The 20,593-nt window shown below is 38.5% G+C and overlaps 1 protein-coding gene across 3 annotated transcripts in view; it reads right to left on the bottom strand.

Annotated features, from left to right (window-relative positions):
• The window catches only part of prkg1b (protein kinase cGMP-dependent 1b), a 186,504-nt gene that overhangs the window by 49,932 nt on the left and 115,979 nt on the right, over positions 1-20,593 (bottom strand). For all 3 annotated transcript variants that reach the window (XM_053511347.1, XM_053511346.1, XM_053511348.1), the window contains exons 4-5: positions 19,354-19,459; positions 14,541-14,604 (exon numbers count right to left, since the gene is read on the bottom strand). In XM_053511347.1, coding sequence (XP_053367322.1) covers positions 14,541-14,604; positions 19,354-19,459 — 170 coding nt within the window. The remainder of the gene's footprint in view (positions 1-14,540; positions 14,605-19,353; positions 19,460-20,593) is intronic.

The raw sequence follows: 20,593 nt of genomic DNA, 5'->3' as shown, positions 1-20,593 counted from the left end.
TGTTTCCGTTGATTAAGTGACTAAATGTAGTTTAGAATTAGATTTAGAATTTTGAAACCTCGGTACAAATACAAAAATTCACACACACCCACTGAGGCAACACATATTAAGGCAGTTATTTATTCCAAAATATCACCATGAACTCGATTAAATCTTTAGAATTGGTGCATTTCAAAGATTCTCAAACAGCAGGAAAAAAAAAATCAGCGCTTTTCAGTGAGAAAGTGAAAATGTGATGGTTGACCAGATGACAAGGTGCAAATGAAATGTTGCGTCTCTGACTGACTGGATTGCTGAGAGCGGTCATGCCCTGTCATATTCAAAGGGTTTTATGTAATGGTTTTTCATGACGGTCTTTGACAGCACCTGCCAAAAGAGACTAGAAACCCAGGAGGGTGCACTTGAACCAGCTCTTATTTAATGTATCTTCAAATTACTCTTCACTGCAGAGCAATCTGAATAAATCTGATGTCACCTGCACAGGCAGCGAATCTAAATAACTACACAGAGATGCACACGAACCACGATGCATAATTATATTAAGAGTTAATGCAGTAGACATGACAATTTTGCTCTTTGGTATCGCTAATAACCCTTAGTTTTTGCTCCTGGGAAAAAAAAAGCCCTATAGTGTTTTAGCTATTATAGTAGATTGGAAGAAAATACATTTTCTTACAGGTTTTAAACGTATGAAAATCTACCAAAAGTATTTAATACACATTGAAAACGCACTCCTGTGGACATTCAGCAAGAGGAAACGCTTGATCATGGAAAATCTACTTGCCACCAACTTGCCGGAGAGACACAGCTGTGTGAGAACTGTACAAACAAACAATCATTCACGACCATCATTTACTTGCACATTACAGGAACTCGTCTGGGAGTTATTGCCACATCCCCATACAGTCCTGACCTCGCTCCAAGACATTTACACACATTTGGCCCAGTTCCTGGGAGGCCAACATTTCACATGTGAAGCAGGCAGTGTAATCTCGGCTCTAGAGTAAAAACTTTTTATTTTGATGGTATCCAAGCTGCTAGTGAAACACTTGGATAAGGGCATTGTTGTAGTGTTATATTAAGAAATACTCTCGTAACTGTGCTCTGTTATTCTGCACGATCAAAAGTACCAGTTTGACTTGAACAGCTCTTATGTTTTCTGCATAGCTATGGTATATTTTAAGCTAGGTATATTTTCGAATCGACAATTAAAGATCAATGTAACTGCTGGTCTTTCTAGTATAGTTTCCTTGCTTTGCTAATCTGGAAAAGTAACAAATACTGTAATAACCCTGGCATGTATTATTTAAACAAAACAAAATGTGACGTGTATAGTGAGCTGCATGCTATATATCTTGGTTTACAGCTTTTGCTTGTATGAATACTGGGTTTAGAAGCCAGTTTAACAAACACAGAAGTCAACAGTTGGAAAATGATGTCTGGAAACCTAGCTGTGATTTTCGTACCTAGTGAGAAAGATGCCACACTTATCAAGTTGTTGGGTGGCAAAACAGATATGAAACCTAATGATTTCAGGTAGGCACCAGATCCATCCATCCATCCATCCATCCATCCATGATCCTCTGTAGTGCAACATGCAAAATACCCAATGGTGGCCAACGGTGACCATTGTACTGTACTTTTACAGTACCTTTATGATCTAATTTGGTAACGCCAATTAGCCTCTGCATGTCTCTAGACTGTGGGAGAAAACAGGGGTATTGGGAGGAAGCCCATCAAGCATGGGGAGGACATGTTGATTGTGTGAAGCTCCTTTGTGACAATTTCAATTGTTAGAAGTGCTACAGTATACAAATAAAATTGAATTAAATTGAACGTGCAAACAGACCCCAAGGGTGGAATTACTGTAAACCCAGACCCATTTACATTTAGGCAGACGCTCTTATCCAGAGCGACTTACATTTTTATCTCATTATACATCTGAGCAGTTGAGGGTTAAGGGCCTTGCTCAAGGGCCCAACAGTGGCAACCTGGTGGCTGTGGGGTTTGAACCTGAGATCTTCTGAACCATAGTCTAATGCCTTAACCACTGAGCTACACCTGACCAAAACCACAAAGACCCTGGAGGTGCAAAGCCACAGTGCTAACCACGAAGCCACTGTCCCGCCAGGCACCGCATACCAGCTCTGAAAATGTCTGATGCTTTTTAACTATAGTTGGAATTCACTTATTTAATAATAGTTTTTCACTTGTTGGGAAAACAAATTTTTAATTGCTGGCACTTGTGATTGAGATCCCAAGTAAAGGCAAGTCAGTATACAGAAAAAAATATGTCATCATACAGTATGAAGGTTTTCCCCAGACATTTAAATGGGTGATATTTCTGAGCATGGTTCATGCATATATGTACCAGCTTTTATAGACCATCAGAATTTGGAACAAAACCTTCAAAAAAGACCTGTGTGTGTGAAATAACTTAACACCACAAAAACAATAAAAAGAACAGACATCGATGAAGAGGCCAACCCAGTAGTATTGGCGATTATAGTCTCCAGGTTCCAGGTGACTCATGCAGCATCACCAAAGCCATCAATCACACTTCCTTCGTTGGTTTTAAGGTCATCCTCTTCAATAGATTATAGTTGTAGAGATAAGAGGGATGTCTCCTCTTTCAAGTTTACTAAAGCGGTCTAGATTACAGAAAGTGCAACTTAAACTAAAAACTCAAACGTGTATCAGCTTAAACTGTTTCGGAATCGTGTCTCAATGTCATAAATGAATCTTTATATTATTATTTTAAGTTTTTAATCATTGCTTGCAAGAGACTCAAAAAACTGTCATGGCACCAACCTTAAGTCATGATCTTAACAGTCTTGTTCCTGTTTGTGTTTGTTCTTTAACAGCAACAAATTGTATAATAAGACGCGTATTAATGTGGATGGGTTTTAATCAGCATTGTGGTGTTATCTGTATTTTGGTGCCATGGCAACATTTCTACTGATATTTCCGGAATTATGAATTCTGTTCTCAGTGCAAAACAATGCAGAGGAGATAAACCGAGCAACAGCATCGTAATTAATATTTATCCCACAGGCAATCAGTTGCATTTCCATATCGCACCAAATAAACAGCTGCTTTCCTCGATCCAGATTCCACAAGGGTGGTTATGGTTTCAATTGCTAAAAGAAATTAGCACACATGATGTTCGAGTGCCGAGAAGACCAAAGAGATGCCCATTCATGGACGGATTTGCACCATTAATAACCTCACTCATCTCAAGAGTGCAAGAATGCATCAAAAAAATGCATAACATGTTTAACTTTGAGGTTCGTGGGTAAAAATAACAGATTCTGTTCAATATCACCCAAAAACAGGCGCCTATATTGGGCACAGGATCCCTGGAGCTGAGGAGCTGAATATTGGAGAGAAGACCTGTCTATTACAGTAAATGTCAAATTCTGGGCTGATACTGATACCATTAATTTGGCCAATAGCTGATGCCGATATTTTTTGCTTGTGTTATTTATTCCCTAATTTGTGCCAGAAAAAAAAACAAAAGAGCTTTTAAAAAAATCATAGAAAAGCATGCTATCCAAACTACTGTTCTTTTTTTTTTTCCATAATATTTTTTTATTATTTTGTCTGGAACCATTCTTTTCTGGGAACCGCTGTTTTTTCTTTTTTTTATTAGTAGAGAGAACATTTTTGAGTGGTCACGAGTACTCTCACAGTTCACAGATTATTTGTCCAATGCATTTTATGTTCTAAAAAAAAAAAGTGTCATATAATCAAGTTTGGACTATCCCTTGTCTTTAGACGAATTATAGTGATTGTTATTTTAACTCCAGAGAAGGTTAAAGAGATCCTGTTGTTCAGTTGATCTTTATTAAGACTATAAAACCTTTTGACTCTCGTGTGTGCTCCACTTCTGGCTTGATGGCTCTCTGGCTTGCGCAGAGAGCATGGTTTTGGAGATCACACAGATTTGATAAGACAGATGGATGGATAAAGAGTCGTTTTGGATTGCCATGAGCATTCTGAAGCACATAATTATGAAAACCACTATCCAGTTCAACCTTCATAAAAGACCCTTAACTTTATAAAACTCCAGAGGTTGTGCCTTCACTACATGTGCCATCAAACCACTTTATTTTTTTTTATCTAGATGTTTCTTGACTGACATCATTCACAGCATCACAGATCTTTTGCCAGTGCTGCATTTTTTTGATTGACCCATACTGGCAGTACTCCCTCTCTAGAGAAACACGTTTACTCTGTTAAGTTGATTACAAAGTACTTTAAGTCCATTACTGCTGTAGTTCTTATTGTTATTACTATATTTTTATTCCCACCACACGGTCCAACATGCACCTCCCTTTATATGGTGTTTAGGGGGTTATTAAACTAAATGGTCCCTCACACCTATCCCCTTTGATCATTCAAACTTCATGCTGTTAAGGTAACCTTTCCATTTGACTTCCACATTCTTGTTCTCTACTGCCCCCCCCCCCCCCCCCCCATGTTACACACACATGTAAATACTCACGGATATTTCGGTAAATACCAGAGTTTTTATGTGTAGTGTCCCATTGACTTTGGATGTTTTTTGTCTGCCTAAATTTTAAGCAAACACTAAATCAGTACTACTTCACAGAGATTCTTTAGCAGCTACGTTTGTTTGTGTACGGAGTCCAACAGTCACTTCCTCTATTGAGCACGAGTGCGTACACATGTCACATCTACCGTGCTCAGGAACGCATGAATCGTTCCCGAGACCACCTCGGTTCCTGGGCTCTGAACAACTGCATGCTCACAGACAAAAATCAACTGACCCTGGGGGCAAGTGTGCTTGGAAACAGTTACCGGACCCCAGTGAGAAAACGCCTTAGTCTTTTTCCTTCTGATAACACTCCTCTTACACTAAACAGCTGCCCTTCCACACACAAGAGAGGGAACTCTCTTGACCTGGTATTCTGCCGTCCTACCCGAGCCACAGTGTCACTGCTATCCCTCTTTATAAATCTGATCATTACAGTACCTGGTATCCTTCAACATCACCCTTCCTATCCTCTCTAAAGCTCACTCACTCATCATCTATACCGCTTTATTTTGTATTCAGGATCGCGGAGACCTGGAACCTATCCCAGGAGACTTGGGGCACGAGGCGGGGTATGTGTGTGTGCCTTGTGATGGTCCCCACACACACACACACACACACACACACACTACGGGCAATTTGGGAACACCAATTGTCCTAATCTGCATGTCTTTGGACTGTGGAGGGAAACCGGAGGAAACTCACCAAGCACGGGGAGAACATGCAAACTCCATGCACACAGAGACGGAATTCGAGCCTGGTCGGGAATTGAACACCGACCCTGGAGGTGCAAGTTGAAAGTGCTAACCTGGGACATCTGGGAAAATCTGATCATTTTAATTCATACACATTTATCTTTTATACAAAATTCCATAATTTCTTTTGATTGTGTAAAGCTGCTTTGCGACAATGACAATTGTTAAAAGCGCTATACAAATAAAATTGAATTAAACTGAATTCGCAGAAGCCTTCACACCAGCTCCTATTTCTCTCCAAGGAAGAGTATTTCTGTCTTCCTGTACCCCATCATCCCTCCCAGACCCCTTTTCCTCTCTACCACTAGAGACTGCAACTGATACTTTTCTCTGCTTTCTCTCCTCATCCATGGACCTCTTATGTCCTCTGTCTTCTAATCCAAGAAAGATTTCTTGTCCTGTGCCTTGGCTCTGCGAAGTATTATGCAACAACAAAAGAGAATTAAGAACAGCAGAGAGAAGATGGAAGAAATCACAGCTTGATGCAGATGGTTGATGCTTGTCTCTTACCGCGCTCTTCTCTCCAAATTCTTATGTGACGTGACTTCTGCCAAAACTGCCTTCTACTGGGAAAAGCTGGAAGTCTCTGCACATGATTTTGGCAACTTTCACAATATCTTCTCTTTGCTACTCAACAACCACAACGATCCCAACCAATCTGGATTCAAAGCAGCACATTCCACAGAAACTGCCCTTCTGTTAGTCACTGAGAAGCTCCATGCCGCTAGATCAGATAAACTGTCATCTGTACTCATCCTCCTGTACCTGTCAGCTGCATTTAACACCGTGAACCACAAGATTCTATTATCTATTCTTACAAGCACTGGAATCCGTGGAAAAGCGTGGCATTACCTAAAAGATAGGTTGTATGAGATGACATGAAGGAGATCTACATCTTCCCTACGCAGACTCTCTAATGGTGTCCTACAGGGCTCGGTACTGAATCCTCTTCTGTTCTCCCTCTATATCCAGTCTCTTGGTTAAGCCATATTTTTGCATGCTTTTTCATACCATATGTAGATGACATGCAACTTATTCTCTCCTTTCACACTCAGGTTTCCAACTGGATCTCAGCATGTCAGCCAGACATCTCATCCTGGATGGCAACTCATCAGCTAAAACTCAATCTCAGTAAAAACGAACTGCTGTTCTTTCCCTGATGATTTATCCCCTGGTCAAGATCTCCCTGGACAAAAATCAGACCACTCCTTCAGCAGCCACTGGCAACCTTGGGTAACTCTGGATGATCATTTTCATTTTCCACCTTGCTAAGTTCTCCAACACTACCCCACTTCTCCGCTCTCTGCACTGTCTTCCTGTAGCTGCCCACATCCAATTCAAAACCCTGAGGCTTCCTTACAAAGCCAAAAACAGCCCAGCACCCACTTACCTCTCTGCTTTAATCACACCTCGCATTGCACCACATTCCCTCCAATCCTCCAGCATTGCTTGGCTGGTCCAAACATCTCTTAGGGATCAAAGATGTGCGACTAGACACTTTTTCACCTAAGTGGTGGAATGAACTTCCCCTAGATGTCCAGACAGCTGAGTCTCTGTCAATCTTTATACAACGACTTAAAACACATCTGCTTACATGATTAAAAGCTGATTGGGATGATAAAGAATGTTTAATACATCTAGTGTGTTGACTTAATTTTTTGTTAATAGGAAAAAATAAAATAAAGCATGCTGCTGCATGAGGCTCAATGTTTAATATAACATTCTTTCACAAGACAGATTGTTTTATTGTCCAAAATAAATGTTCTAAGCTCTAAAAATTATTTTTGTGAAACATAACTAAATGTAGTTATATGTAAAAGAATGAAAAATAAAAATAAATTAATTTAAAGTCAGCCTTTATGTCCGTCCCCTTGAAAAGTCAGTGGAACATGTCTTTTAAACTGCAGATCTTTCTCGGACAGTGAAATAATCCCACACAGCAATCCCACATTCACTAACACATACAATAGGCATATTGTTGTTATGGAAAGTATGAGGTGGTATTAAAAAGTTGAGACTGGTTTTTTAACACGCCAACAGATGGCTGCACAAGGCCACACACACAGTCACAGGGTGCACCGACCTTAATAAGTCAGTGTGTCAAAATAGGAGCAGTGCCACTGGTGCTAATCTGACCACATGGATTACTACAAATGCTATTTCATCTTGGACACCAAGTTAAAAAAAAACGCAAACATGAAATTCTGCATAAAACTGTGCAAATCCACCATGGGAGATGTTTGACATAATTTAGCAAGTGTACAGCAATGATGCAATGAGTTGTTTAAGGTACTTTGAGTGGTATGCGTGCTTCAAGAGCAGAAGAACATCGCTAGAAGAATCAGAAAAACCTTCAAAAAGCTCCATCCCTAAAAACGTCAAAACCATTTGGCAACTTGTGTTTGATGATCATTAGAGAACAATCCACAATGTTGCTACTAATGTCAGTGTGTCACAAAATAGTCCGGGCAATCTTCTTGTGTAATTTGAACATGCGCGGTGCTGCTTTCAAGTTTCCCCAGGCTGTTGACTCAGAAGCAGAAGGAACATTGTGTCGAAGTCTGCCAAGAACTCCATCTCAGGAATGGAGTTGCCATGGATGACCTGTCCTTCATGGTGAGCATCGTTATCAGTGGTGAAACTTGGGTATTGGTACAACCCTGAGAGGAAGCAAGTGTATTCACAGTGGAAGAAAAATGCGAGGAAGCTCTGCAGCTTGACCAAGTCCATGCTTCTGGCCTTTTTGTCATTCCCAGCATTGTGCATCAAGAATTCGTACCCAGGGGCCAGATAGCGAATTTTACTGCCAGGTTTTAAGGCATCTAAGGGAAGACAATCGGCAAAAGCAACTGGATCTGCGGTGCGCAAATGTTGAAGCTTTGATACCACTTTATATTACAGCCCCATCTTTCGGATATTTCCTGACTCAGACTGCAATTAACCAATGTCAGCCACTGGCGTCGGTGAATGTCTTTCTAATTACCAGTAAGTCGATGCCAGTCAACAAGGCAAAAAAAAAGGCTGATAAATTGGTGCATCTCTATAAAAAGAAAGATCTTGGTAAATATTTTATAATATCCTGTGGGAACTTTCCAACAGATTTTTCAAAAGGTGTGTCCCAATAGGTAGCTTCTGGTAAATTAGTGTTGGCCTGTGTCGGGATAAGGAAGAACAGCAGATGCAGGTACGGATTTGTGTTTAATAGACTTCGTGAACAAACACTCTCAGATCAAAACATGAACAGGAACTATAACTTGAAACTCGTACTTCAGCATACTGCTAACACTAAGGGACAATAACCTTTATAACAGATGTGAGACAAAGATAAATAAAAAAAAAAAAGCACTGGACTTTACAAGAGTGCCAAGACCCAGCCAAGGTGTGAGACAATCAGGATCAATTAGTAGTAGGGGAAATGACAGGCAACATCTAGTGGGCATAATTAAGATACACTATACAAGCCATACAAACCTGTTAATTATTTAATTCAGGTGTTTCGAGCGGGCCTCTTATCACCAGTGAAGGGTAAACTTAATGCTTCAGCGTATCTTGGATAATGCTATGCTTCCAACTTTGTGGCAACCATTTGGGGAAGGCCCTTTTCTATTCCAACATGACTGTGCACCAGTGAACAAGACATGGTTTGATGGTCAGTGTGGAAAAAATTGACTGGTCTGCTCTACAGAATGAATGGGCATGAATTCCCATAGAAACAAAATAGTGCAAAATGTTGGGGGACCCACTTCATATTGAAGTATATGTATTTGTATTCTTTGTTATTGCAGGTTTGGGCAAATCTTTTTGTCTATATTTACATTTAGGCATTTGGCAGACGCTCTTATCCAGAGCGACTTACATTTTTATCTCATTATACATCTGAGCAGTTGAGGGTTAAGGGCCTTGTTTAAGGGCCCAACAGTGGCAACTTGGTGGTTGTGGGTTTGAACCTGGGACCTTATAGGTCTATATACTGTAGTACTTACAGACTTTCTATAACAAAAGGATAAAAGAAACAAGCTTGCACTGTCTACTACGAGGCCAAACAAGTGAAAGTACAAAAGTGAAATATCAAATTAATTTTCTGATTCAGACAATTAGCAAGATAATTTCAGTGGAAATAAAAAAAACATTATAAAACATTTTTGTTGAAGTATTACCCAAAACACACAGCACTTCGATGAAAGACTTTACATTGGCTTGATTTTCAATAGAAACGGCACAGAATTGTGTTATAAATTGTATAACTGTCAGTTAAAAAAAGTGTATGAATAAGATAACGAGTACGAGACATAGAATATGACTTGTCAACTTCTTTGAGTTGGTAATTCTGGATAGAGAATGTTTTTTTTTTTTTTTGTTGTATATACAGAATAAAAAAAGTTTAGGATTTAATGCTTGGTGAAATGTGTTGTATGCTGAGGTCTTATCTCCAGATTTTAGGACACAATCCTGGAATATAGATAATCCATCTGCTCAGTGACAGCTGGTGGTGATTAAATGTGAGGCTAAATCTATTTATATCTTGACAATGAAGAATGGATAAATTATGTTGGGCTAAACTCTTACATACCCGAGGACTGATCGGAAGCTGCCTTTGGATCTCTACAGTATGTCATATTAAGGTCTGTACTATCTTAAGGATGTGCTTTTATAATTCCTTGGTTTAGATATTTCCCATTTTGGCGTCACAATATACAAATAATGTAATGGAGACTTTTCCATTTCTGTAGTTTAAAGAAAGATAACTTATCCCAAGCAAAGGAAAAAACGCATTGATTTTTACGGTAAATAATTATTTCTGCTTCGGCTTAAAAGGTCAAGGCTTGTGGTTAAATCAGAGAGTCAGGGGTTCAAACCACTCTTATGCCCTTGAGCGAGACCCTTAACCCCTCTCTGCTCTGAAGCCTGACCCTGTGCTCTGACCTCAACTATGTAACAAGCTCATATGTAAAGAAAAGTATTTGTAACAAAGAAAGCCTTCTTCTTCAGAATATGTAAAGTAACAACAACAAAAGATAGCATTTCATATTGATCAATGTGACAGTCCCTATCTCTCCTCTTTGAGTTCTTCTGGGTCTTCAAGAGACAAAAGATTTTCTGTGTATTCAAGCAGGGACGGATACTGACATTTAAGGGATTTGAGTTGGCAGGCATTCTGAAATAAAAAAAAAAGTCAGCATCTGGTCCTTGTACAGAATAATTAATACTACACACACACACACACACACGGTTGTTCAGGTCAAACTGGGACTTGGGATGAAATTTCTTATGAATGAAGGCGTAAAAGTGATGTAACTTTAAGCACAGTACAATGATGAGACTTTTAAATCAATAAAAAAAAATTCAACGATGCAAATGCTTTAAAAAAGGCCGTATGTTCGTTCCCATCAACATTCAGTGAGTGAAGCGCCTGATCCTTAAAAAACCTTGCAACTTGCTGTAGCAATGCACCTGTCTATGGAAACTGTACAAACAATCTTTCACCATCACCCCTTACACATTACAGGAATTTCCAGTACAGTTCTGACCTCACTCCACCAAGCCAGCAGGCGGTCTGATCATGGCTCCGGCATACTGAGAAAACTTTCTACCCTGATGGTCTCCAAGCACTGGTGCATTAGTGTAGCAGAGGATTAAATCCAGAAAAAGTGAGTTTTTACTCTCACAACTGTTTTGTCATTCAAAAGTTCTGGTTTGACTTGAACGCCCCAGTATTTAAAAAAAAAAAAAAAAATCCTAACAATGAGCCAGAAAGCTTCGCATATAAAACCATGAACATGCAATCCCATCATATTGATAAAAGGTTCATGCTAACCTCAACAGACTATAATGTTCTATTTTGGGCTGTTGAGGTTAGCATGAACCTTTTATCAATATGATGAGATTGCATGTTGACAGCCTGTCTAACGCTTCAAGCACCGCTGACTATATAGCTTTAGCAATCCACGCTTCGGCAGCATGACTCAATCTTGACTTAAATGATTCTGAGTCACAACCAGACTGCAATTGCATGGAAAAGCAAAAATATCATTCAATATGAAAAGCTTGGAGTTTGGGAAGTAAAAAAGCTAACAGCTGCATATAAAATGTGGTCTGGTGTAGTGACACGGTTTGTCACAGGGAACAGCGGGGAAATTGCTTCAATTGCTCACAGTCAGCTTCTAATGGAGTGGAAAGGAAGTGCGCTGCAACATAATTTAAAGCCTTTTCGGAAATGAACGTGTCTGAGCTATCCCAAATGTGTGCACAATGAGACTGTGAGAAATGAGAAAATGCAATGCATTTGTAATGTAGACTGTAACATAAGAAATGAAACACGACAGAACATGCTGTTTTAGGCAAACAACCGACGTGAGAGCGCGGTGTAATGTGTCCCGACATGAAGCCGGGTTATGGACATGACCTGAGGTTGATTATGATACTGGGAAACACACACACACACACACACACAGTGTATTAATCAGTACTGTCAAGACTAATCTTTTGTACTGAAGTATGTACTCAAGTCGCCATGCCGCTGCGTACACCACATGGCGTCCATGCCAACTCACGAGCACCAGGGTACACCAATCACCATCACACCAATCACTGAGAAAATCAGAATCTTTTTTTTTTTAAGATTCTACATTTCACAAGTTGTTACTGATATCATTTATATTGATTAACCATATGAGCCCTAAGCCATTTTCAGGGCAATTTTTCTACTTTTAGTTTTAAGAACATATTTTAATAATAATAAAAGCTGTCTATACATGCTATTATCTTTTTCCCCCAGTACAGTCTACAGAGTCAATTATTTGATATATCATACTCACGCATTATCTGTACCGCTTTATCCTGGAGGAGCCTTAAGCCTATCCCCGGAGACTTAGGGCACAAGGCAGGGTACACACTGGACAGGGCGCCAATCCATCGCAAGGCACACACACACACATACATGATCAATCACACACTATGGGCGATTTGGGAGCACCAATTAACCTAATCTGCATGTCTTTGGACTGTGGGAGGAAACCAGAGTACCTGGAGGAAACTCATCAAGCAGGGGGAGAACATGCAAACTCCATGCACACAGAGACGGGAATCGAGCCTGGCCGGGAATCGAACCCAGTCTCAGGAGGTGAAAGGTGACAGTGCTAACAACTACACCAATCAATAAAAATCCTATATAGTCTTATGAAAGTTCCATACAAGTATCCTACAATTTTTTTTTTTTAAGTTCTGTTTTTGTTTTGTTATTTTTCCTAGAATTGTTTAGAAGAGATTGTCTGAAATGGCATAAACCACAATTATGGAAAACTGTGTCCCAAACAGTCATTAATATTTTCAATACACAATCAAGAAACAATGTGTTTCATTGGAAACAGGAAAAAAACAAACAAACATGCAATATCTACATAAAAATCCAGGACCCATCCCAACATCACTAGGACCAAAGTCATGGAAAGCACCAATGACAAGCTCTGCCTCGTCCTCAGCAGGACAGTTTTTTTTATGGCATATCTGAATTTCTTTTCTACTCACTTTCTATTAAAGTCATTCCTCAGTGTTTGTGACACAAACTGACCCGTAGTGACCGAACATGACCTGTGCATACGCAAGTGTCTATGTGCACACGTTAGTTGCTTACATCCCTCGATCACGCAAAAGTGAGATTATAAGCACAACATTGGAGAAAAAAGAAATTCGCTGGTATTTCAAAACAGGGTTACTCGGCAACGCTTTGTCACAAAGATGCACAGCTCGGATTGTGTGAAAATCCAGGGCCTGTTGTTTATTTTGATATGTGTAAAGGCAATGACTTGGTGACTTATTTGACCAGTAAGCAGGAGTGTGAATACGCATGAATAAATGTGTAACTACTACTTTGTGAGTAATTCAAGTGTAAATGATGAGTATGTAGATAAACGCAGAACTATCTTCAGATTTTATTCTATGTTATTATATCCCATGTTACCAGGGCCCTATGTTCAGGGGCGATTCTAGGATTTTCTGAGTCGGGGGGCACAGGGGGAACAAGAACCAGTCAGGGGGGGCAATGGCAAATCAGATTCAAATAGCAGTATACTGTATAATGGCTTAGAAAACATTAAACATGATTTCCAACACCTTGAGCAATGCCCTGTTCCCGGGTAAGTATTAAGTTAAATGTGGCACTGTCACAAGAGCCCTAAAATCATGCCCCCCCTCTAGAATCGCTCCTGCCTATGTTCCTGGGCGTCTTATGGTCCCCAGATTTATATGGAAGATACTGTAATGGCAGCATGACAAAGGCTCCCCATGTGTCCCTGGTCAATACAGCACACATAATGTAAACCTGAAGAAAAAGATGGTGCCCAAGGATGGTTTTATTTGTCTGCAAAAATTCTTTATAGAGACCTCCAAAACCACAAAATGCCTCAAACAGAATAAGAGGATTTATTTGTGTTAACAAAAATGAAACCTAAGGACATAGGACCCTTGGGACATGTGTATGCTCCCACGGAGATGTCTGGACATTTAATAAAAAGGTCAAAAACATAAACCAAAAACAAACAAAAAACCATTAAGACTATAAAGCCCAAAAAGATTACCCAGTCCTCACCCGAGTGGTAAATCTAACGTCTTACGAAGCATGTTATTGCCGATAATGAGAAAGCGATTTTCCCCTCTCCCGTACTGCACCCAGACAGGTTTGAGCAGTAAAAATCTTCCCTGTGTTGACATTAAAAAACCATTTGTAACAGAATAAGATCCAAAAATCCTTACACTCTATTGCACATTACTGCAGAATCACCCAACGGTCCACCATCTGGCTGAGTTTGTGAGATCCCCGCTGCACAGCTGATAATACTGAAATGGAGGAAATCCTTGTTTTCCTGTCTTTTATATCGGCTCTATTGGTTGTGTCAGATTAAATTCTTTATCATTTTTCACACAAAGGGAAAGATTTATATGACACAGGCTTAGCTTCTAATCTCGCATTTTCTATGGTCTGTATGATGTGTACAAAACAAACTGAAACTCCATTGTGACTGGGCTTCTGTGTGTTCAAGATAGGAAACTTTGACTCTACCTATTTTTGGCATGTTTGTAGTGACTGATAGTGTAGTACGTGAAGGGAAATGTGTTTAGTAATAAATAAACCGCTCTTATATTATAAAATTTGAAAAATGTCATGAAAACAAAAAGCAGTTGTGTGTGTGTGTGTGTGTGTGTGTGTGTGTCTCGAGTGCCGGAAAGCGTACCTCTTCCAGCACGTCCGCGAGTTTGCTGAGTATTTCTTCTTGAAGGCCTTGGAATGTGGGAACACTGCAGGAAGGAGACATATAAAAACAGGTTTGAGTAGAAACCGTGTGAAATGCACTGTAGGGAGCCACCAAAACACATCGCTTCTGGCAGGCGAAGCCATTAAACTCATTCCTTACCTGGATATCACATCACGTTAAATACTGTATACGGGTTTATAATCGCCTGAAATCATTTGCATTTCTCAGCATGTTTATATTACCATTTAACATAAAAAAAAGACTTTAGCTCATTAAAACACACATTTAATGTAAAAAGTATCACAATGTGCTCTGTAATATACAGGACAGCCCAAATTCAATTCAATTCAATTCAATTTTATTTGTATAGCGCTTTTAAAAATCGTCATTGTCGCAAAGCAGCTTTACACAAAATTCAATTAAATTTTATTGTCTGCATGTCTGCATCTATATGTCCAAAAAAGACTCCACGACATCAGTTTTTTTAATTAAGGAAAAATCTAAATAATATTAGGAACGCGTGTTATGTTATAACCTTCCAATATGGTAGCACAAAGGTGTAAGTGACTAGCTCTGTCCCCTCGCACCTCCGGGTTCTATTCCCGCCTCAGGGTCAGTGTGCATGGAGTGTGCATGTTCTCCCGGTACTTGGTGGGTTTCATCTGGGTACTCCAGTGTCCCCCCACAGTCCAAAGACATGCAGATTAGGCTAATTTATCATTAAATCAGATTAAGTGTTCCCAAATCGCCCATTGTGATGGATTGACACCCTGTCCAAGGTCTACCCCGCCTAGTGCCCCTAGCCTCCCCACGACGCTGTATGAACAATGAGCTAGCGAGTTAGTGAGTGAGTGACACTATTAGTCACTACAAACATGCTATACAACAATCAATATTTAGTATGAAGTTCTTCATTCTTCAAAATCTGCTGGATCTGGAGTTCATGCCTGCTTAATCGCTTCCTGAAGATCATGTACAGAAGACGGTTTCTTTACCTGCTGCTGCCGCTGACTTTACCATCGTTCGACAGTTTTCTTTTCAGAAGCTGAATATCATATTGTCACATCGCCAGTTTTTCCCGGTAATTTGCTCAACTCAACTCTTCAGCCATATAGGACTAGAACTAAAACTAAATTATATGATTTTCTCCTTTAGTGCTATAACTCTTCTGGGGCAATTCTAATAGACGTTTTGGGGATACCTTCGAGCCATCCTGTATAAATGCCTAACATGGGGAAAAGAAAAAAATAAAAACTTCAGCATCTACGACATGCTCCACAACCATAGTTCACTTAGGTAAAGATTAGTGAGCAGATTAGTATCGGCTAGGCAAGATAAATTCACAGAAAGCAATGGCAGTCATCAGCACCTCTGTCTCTAGAACACATTGTATATCTTGATTTCCATTGAGAATAAGGAAAAAAAAAAGAAATGTCTCCCAAAAACAACATGAATCTAATCAAATCCTACAAATAATAATTAGATACTAAATCACAGTACAGTCAGCTTGTTTAAACTGCATAATTGTGTGTGTGCTAGGTTTGTGTCATATTCAGTGAATAAAGTCTTTAATTTATTAAATTAAATGTCAATACTTTAATTCCTGTATGAAGCAGAAATAGATTGAAATCACTTCATATTGTGTATAGCAAAAGATTAGTTTTTATTTAATGCTTAAATGTGCAACCTTTAAAAAAGCTCATGTGAAAATTAAAACGAAAAAAATATAACTTTAAAATCCTCATGACTTGTTTGTTTTAATTAAAATGTCCCAGAACAGCAGATCCATTTCACAGACACTGTGTTTATGAAGCCGGGTTTTAAAGAATCCATGTTTTGTCACCTCAAACGGAGCTTGTCTGAGCTGCTGTCTGTGTCGTTGGAATAAAAGAGAATATCATGAACCATCACAATTTATTCTGATGCATTTGGAGATTTCGCAACGAACGCCTGCCTGCCAAAACCTCACACTCCTAGATATTAGTCACCGGAAGCTCACGCTCATGTTAACAATCAGTAATTAAAAGATTAAAAAAACACAACACGGGCAGTTTAGAGGCAATTCGGAATGACTTTAAAGCAGGTAATAAGAAAGCAAAGTGCTGTTTTGTAAGGTTTTGAGTATCTTACGCATTTTTCACGCTGCAAGTTGTGTTTCTTTAGTCGTCAGCCGTTCGTTTCGTACACTCACTGTTTGGTAATCAGAGAGTCAAATCACAGATGAAAAATCGGAAAAGTAGATCGGATAAAAGATGAAGTTTTGTCTTGAAACGACTCCAGTGTTTAAAAAAATAAAAATCACTTATACCACGTCAGCACTGTGATTTCAGTGCTGAAAATATGAACTAATCCCAGTAAAAATAGTCAGTTTAGATTGAGCAAGTAGTTTATTAGTAGTTTAGTGTTAAAGTAGATTATTACATCTGGCACATAACTTTACTTACAGTCAACATTATGATTTCATTTAAGGGGGAGCTTTAACTTTAGACAAAAACCTCCAAAAAGTTTCACTGAACTCTGTTCAGACGGTTTTGCAGCATTTCTGTACAGAAAGACAATTTTTTCTACAACCTCTAATGTATGAAACAAATATCACTGAAAGATTAATAATAATAATAATTTTATAATAATGGCATGATACTGGACTACTTGACTTCTTTAAACAAATTCAGAGTGTTGCTGTTTCATCCCACAATCAATTTCGAGATAAACACTTAGAACAAAAGCAACAGAACAGGAGATTGATTTTTTTTTTTGTTTCCTGGACTAACGATCGTGAATCTTTAATAGCTCGGCATATCTTGAATACCAAAAAAATAAAGTTTAAAGAATAAACGATAACTCAAAAAGGCAAAAAAATATTTAAAGGGTCACTTGCTGCAAGAGTAAAAGGAAACTGAATGCCTTTCTACTGTACACAGTACATTTTATTTTTAACAAGATGATGATAAATGACAGATACTACTACTACTACTACTACTACTACTACTACTGTTGTGTGAGAGGAAGAAAAAGCATCAGGGCATACTGTTATTGGAGAAAAATAAAAAAATACACCTCTGAGCTGGTAAGATCTTCACATTGGTACTTATTCTATAACAGCATGCTCTATTACCTCTTTAGTTCAAGAAGCTGGAAGATTATTAGATTGATTCTGTTAAGGGAACAACTTTAGCTGTTCCTAGTATATCCAAACAATGTTAAAATACAGATTGTAGAAATGCACCTCAGTTTTCATTGCAAGTATGTGAAAGAAGTGTACTGTGAGAAAGTACAAATTTATTTTTGCCCTGACAGCAGATATTGATCGTACACAGTTGGCACCCATGTTACGGTAAACAGGCTATCTTCATTTGACAAGCATTGTGTATGCAAGGTGTTTACATATGATGATGTATGTCATGAGCAGTGTTGGGTGTAATGCATTACAAAGTAATGCGTTGAAGTACTTGGATTACTTTTTTGATGTAACGAGTAATCTAACGCATTAGGTTCCATTTACTGTAAGTACTCAGTTATTTAGTTACTTATTTAAAAATGTAATCCGTTATTCATTATGTAATTATCATGTAATCAGTGAGCCAGACACCAATCCGTTATTGTGTGTGTGTGTGTCGTCCTACAAGCCCCGTCCCAGATAACCTGCCCCCCTCTGTTATTCCTGCTGTTATACCCCTATCTCACCTATACAGTTTGACTATGCGAGCCCCTCCTCTCTAATAAGTCACTGCAGGTTAATTTGTTTTATTTTTACTTTATATTTTGTATTAATTATTTGAAATATTTATTATTTTGGGATGTGGAACAAATAATCAGTGTTTCCATTATTATTTATGGGGAAATTCGCTTTGATATACAAACATGCTTCCAGGAAGAATCATTCTCGCAATCCAAGTTTTCACTGTATATGATTAAATATGTTTTGTCTAAAAACATGTTTACAGTTAACATGCTCAAAAATCACACAGGTTGTGTGGTGCACCCATGGTTCCAGGTTTTAATAATGTGTGTTATTAGTTCTTAACCCAATTTTAGGTTCATCACCTTTAAGGAAGCAATGCGGTCAGGAAAACATGACAAATTAAATCACTTCAAGGGTTAGTTTCCCTAAAATTAATCAATTTGCTAGGGAGCATAAATAATGGACTGTGTAGTGTTGGGAAAAGGTCATGCTGTGCTCAAGGTGTGCTGAGTTCAAATTCACCCAGTTCCAAAGTTATGGGTGAATCAGGGTAAGAAGAGAGACGGATGAAGTACCCATCATGCCTAGTGCCTACAGTACAAGCCTGTGGGGGCAGTGTTATGATCTGGGGTTACTTCATTGGGTAAGTCTAGGTTCAGCGACATTATGTACCCACAAAAAAAATGAGGTGAGTCGACAAGCTGAATGTATAAATGACCAAGTTTTTCCAATGTTTTTTTTTCCTTCCTAATGGCAAGAGCATATTGCAAGATGATACCAGGAGTCATCAGGCTGAAATTGTGAAAGAGTGGTCATTTTTTTTTGGCCAGGCAGAGTATTTTGCATGTATTTACTCTCATTTTCAGCACTTATTCCATGATACTGCCAGAGTACACACAAAGTACGCTTTAAGACTAGTCAGGACCAGTGTTGTTCCATTAAATTAGTATTTTAAAAAAGCTATACCAAGATACACCTTTAAAAAGTACCCTGTAAGATACAGGGTAAAAGATATGCAATAAAGGAACAAAAAGGAACAAAAAGTATACCCTTGAGTGTATACTAAAGAAAGTACAGCATGTATAATATTGTAAGGATATAAAAGCTCACCTCTTGAGGAACTCCATGTATTCAGCATGTTTGATGAGTCCAGTCCTCATCATGATTGTCTGGAAACACTGCCGGTCAATGGCCCATAGCTTTACATTTGTGAGAGCTGAGAAGGACAAACAGGATAGATTAGATCCAATGTAAAACTTGCATTTCGCCATGAGCACTACTTCATACCCATAAAGTGTGCTGTTTATATAGCATTTAATTCAAAACACCTACAACATAAACCACTAGTTTAGATGCAATGCTGTGCCACTAAACAAGCTATGCTTTTTTCCAAAATAAGCCCCTGTCTAGCCTAAAGGGTGAAAAGTTATCATATTGCTTTTTAAAGAAGAAAAATGGCTAGCTATGCAACGCATTATATTTCTCTTAGATTACATTTTTGCTTTAGGCTATTATAATACTGCTTTATAATACCAAGCTCATGCCATTATAATAATTCTCGAATGCTGAGGTATGGTCACGCTGGCAATAGGGAATAGAAGAAATAAATAAATAAATAAAAAAACACCAGCAAAGATTAACCTCATCTTCCGTATAATCCATATTCTAAATCTCACTTTTGAACTGTTAATTCACTTAAATTTGCCAGCAATTATTCTCCTGTCTGGAACATTAGCACAGCATGAAGAAGTTTGGTGAATTCATCTGGCATGCTAGTGACATGAAATAGCCGTATGTCTGGATAATAGACCAATAATAGACCACTCAGACATGCTGTTAAGCTTAATTATAAACTAAATTAATTTTCCATTGAAAAACAGATAGACCCTTATTGTTGCACATGGATGCAGGACCTTGTTTTAAGATTACTCATGCAAAGCTTGTTTTGGCTCAAGTCTTTTTTTCCTGCTTTAATTATGCACTTTTTAAATGCAAATTTAATGAGTCTCCAAAATACAAATTTTGAGACCATGCAAGGTAAAAAAAAAAAAAAAATCAACTTAAAAAATTAAAAGAATGCAGTCAGTAAAATGTATTATTAAATTTATGAGTATTCAAAAAGTCTGATCTCTTCTAATCTTGTACCGTACCATTATTTTTCACAACATATACTGTACAATCTTTTCTTTTCGAAAGTTACTTTCCATTTGCCTTCCTCAAAACTTGCTTCTGTACTTTTAAGATTTGAATGCACAATAAAAACAGACATTTTAAATGGACCTTTTTGTCAAAGTGTTTATAAAAGCAGACTTAACATAGATTTTGCATGAATTGGCACCTGGTTGTACTG

The sequence above is a fragment of the Clarias gariepinus genome, chromosome 14 (genome assembly GCF_024256425.1).
Source record: "Clarias gariepinus isolate MV-2021 ecotype Netherlands chromosome 14, CGAR_prim_01v2, whole genome shotgun sequence".
Classification (NCBI taxonomy): Eukaryota; Metazoa; Chordata; class Actinopteri; order Siluriformes; family Clariidae; genus Clarias; species Clarias gariepinus.
Note: the sequence above shows the minus strand (reverse complement) of the source record. Positions and strands in the feature narration are given on the sequence as shown.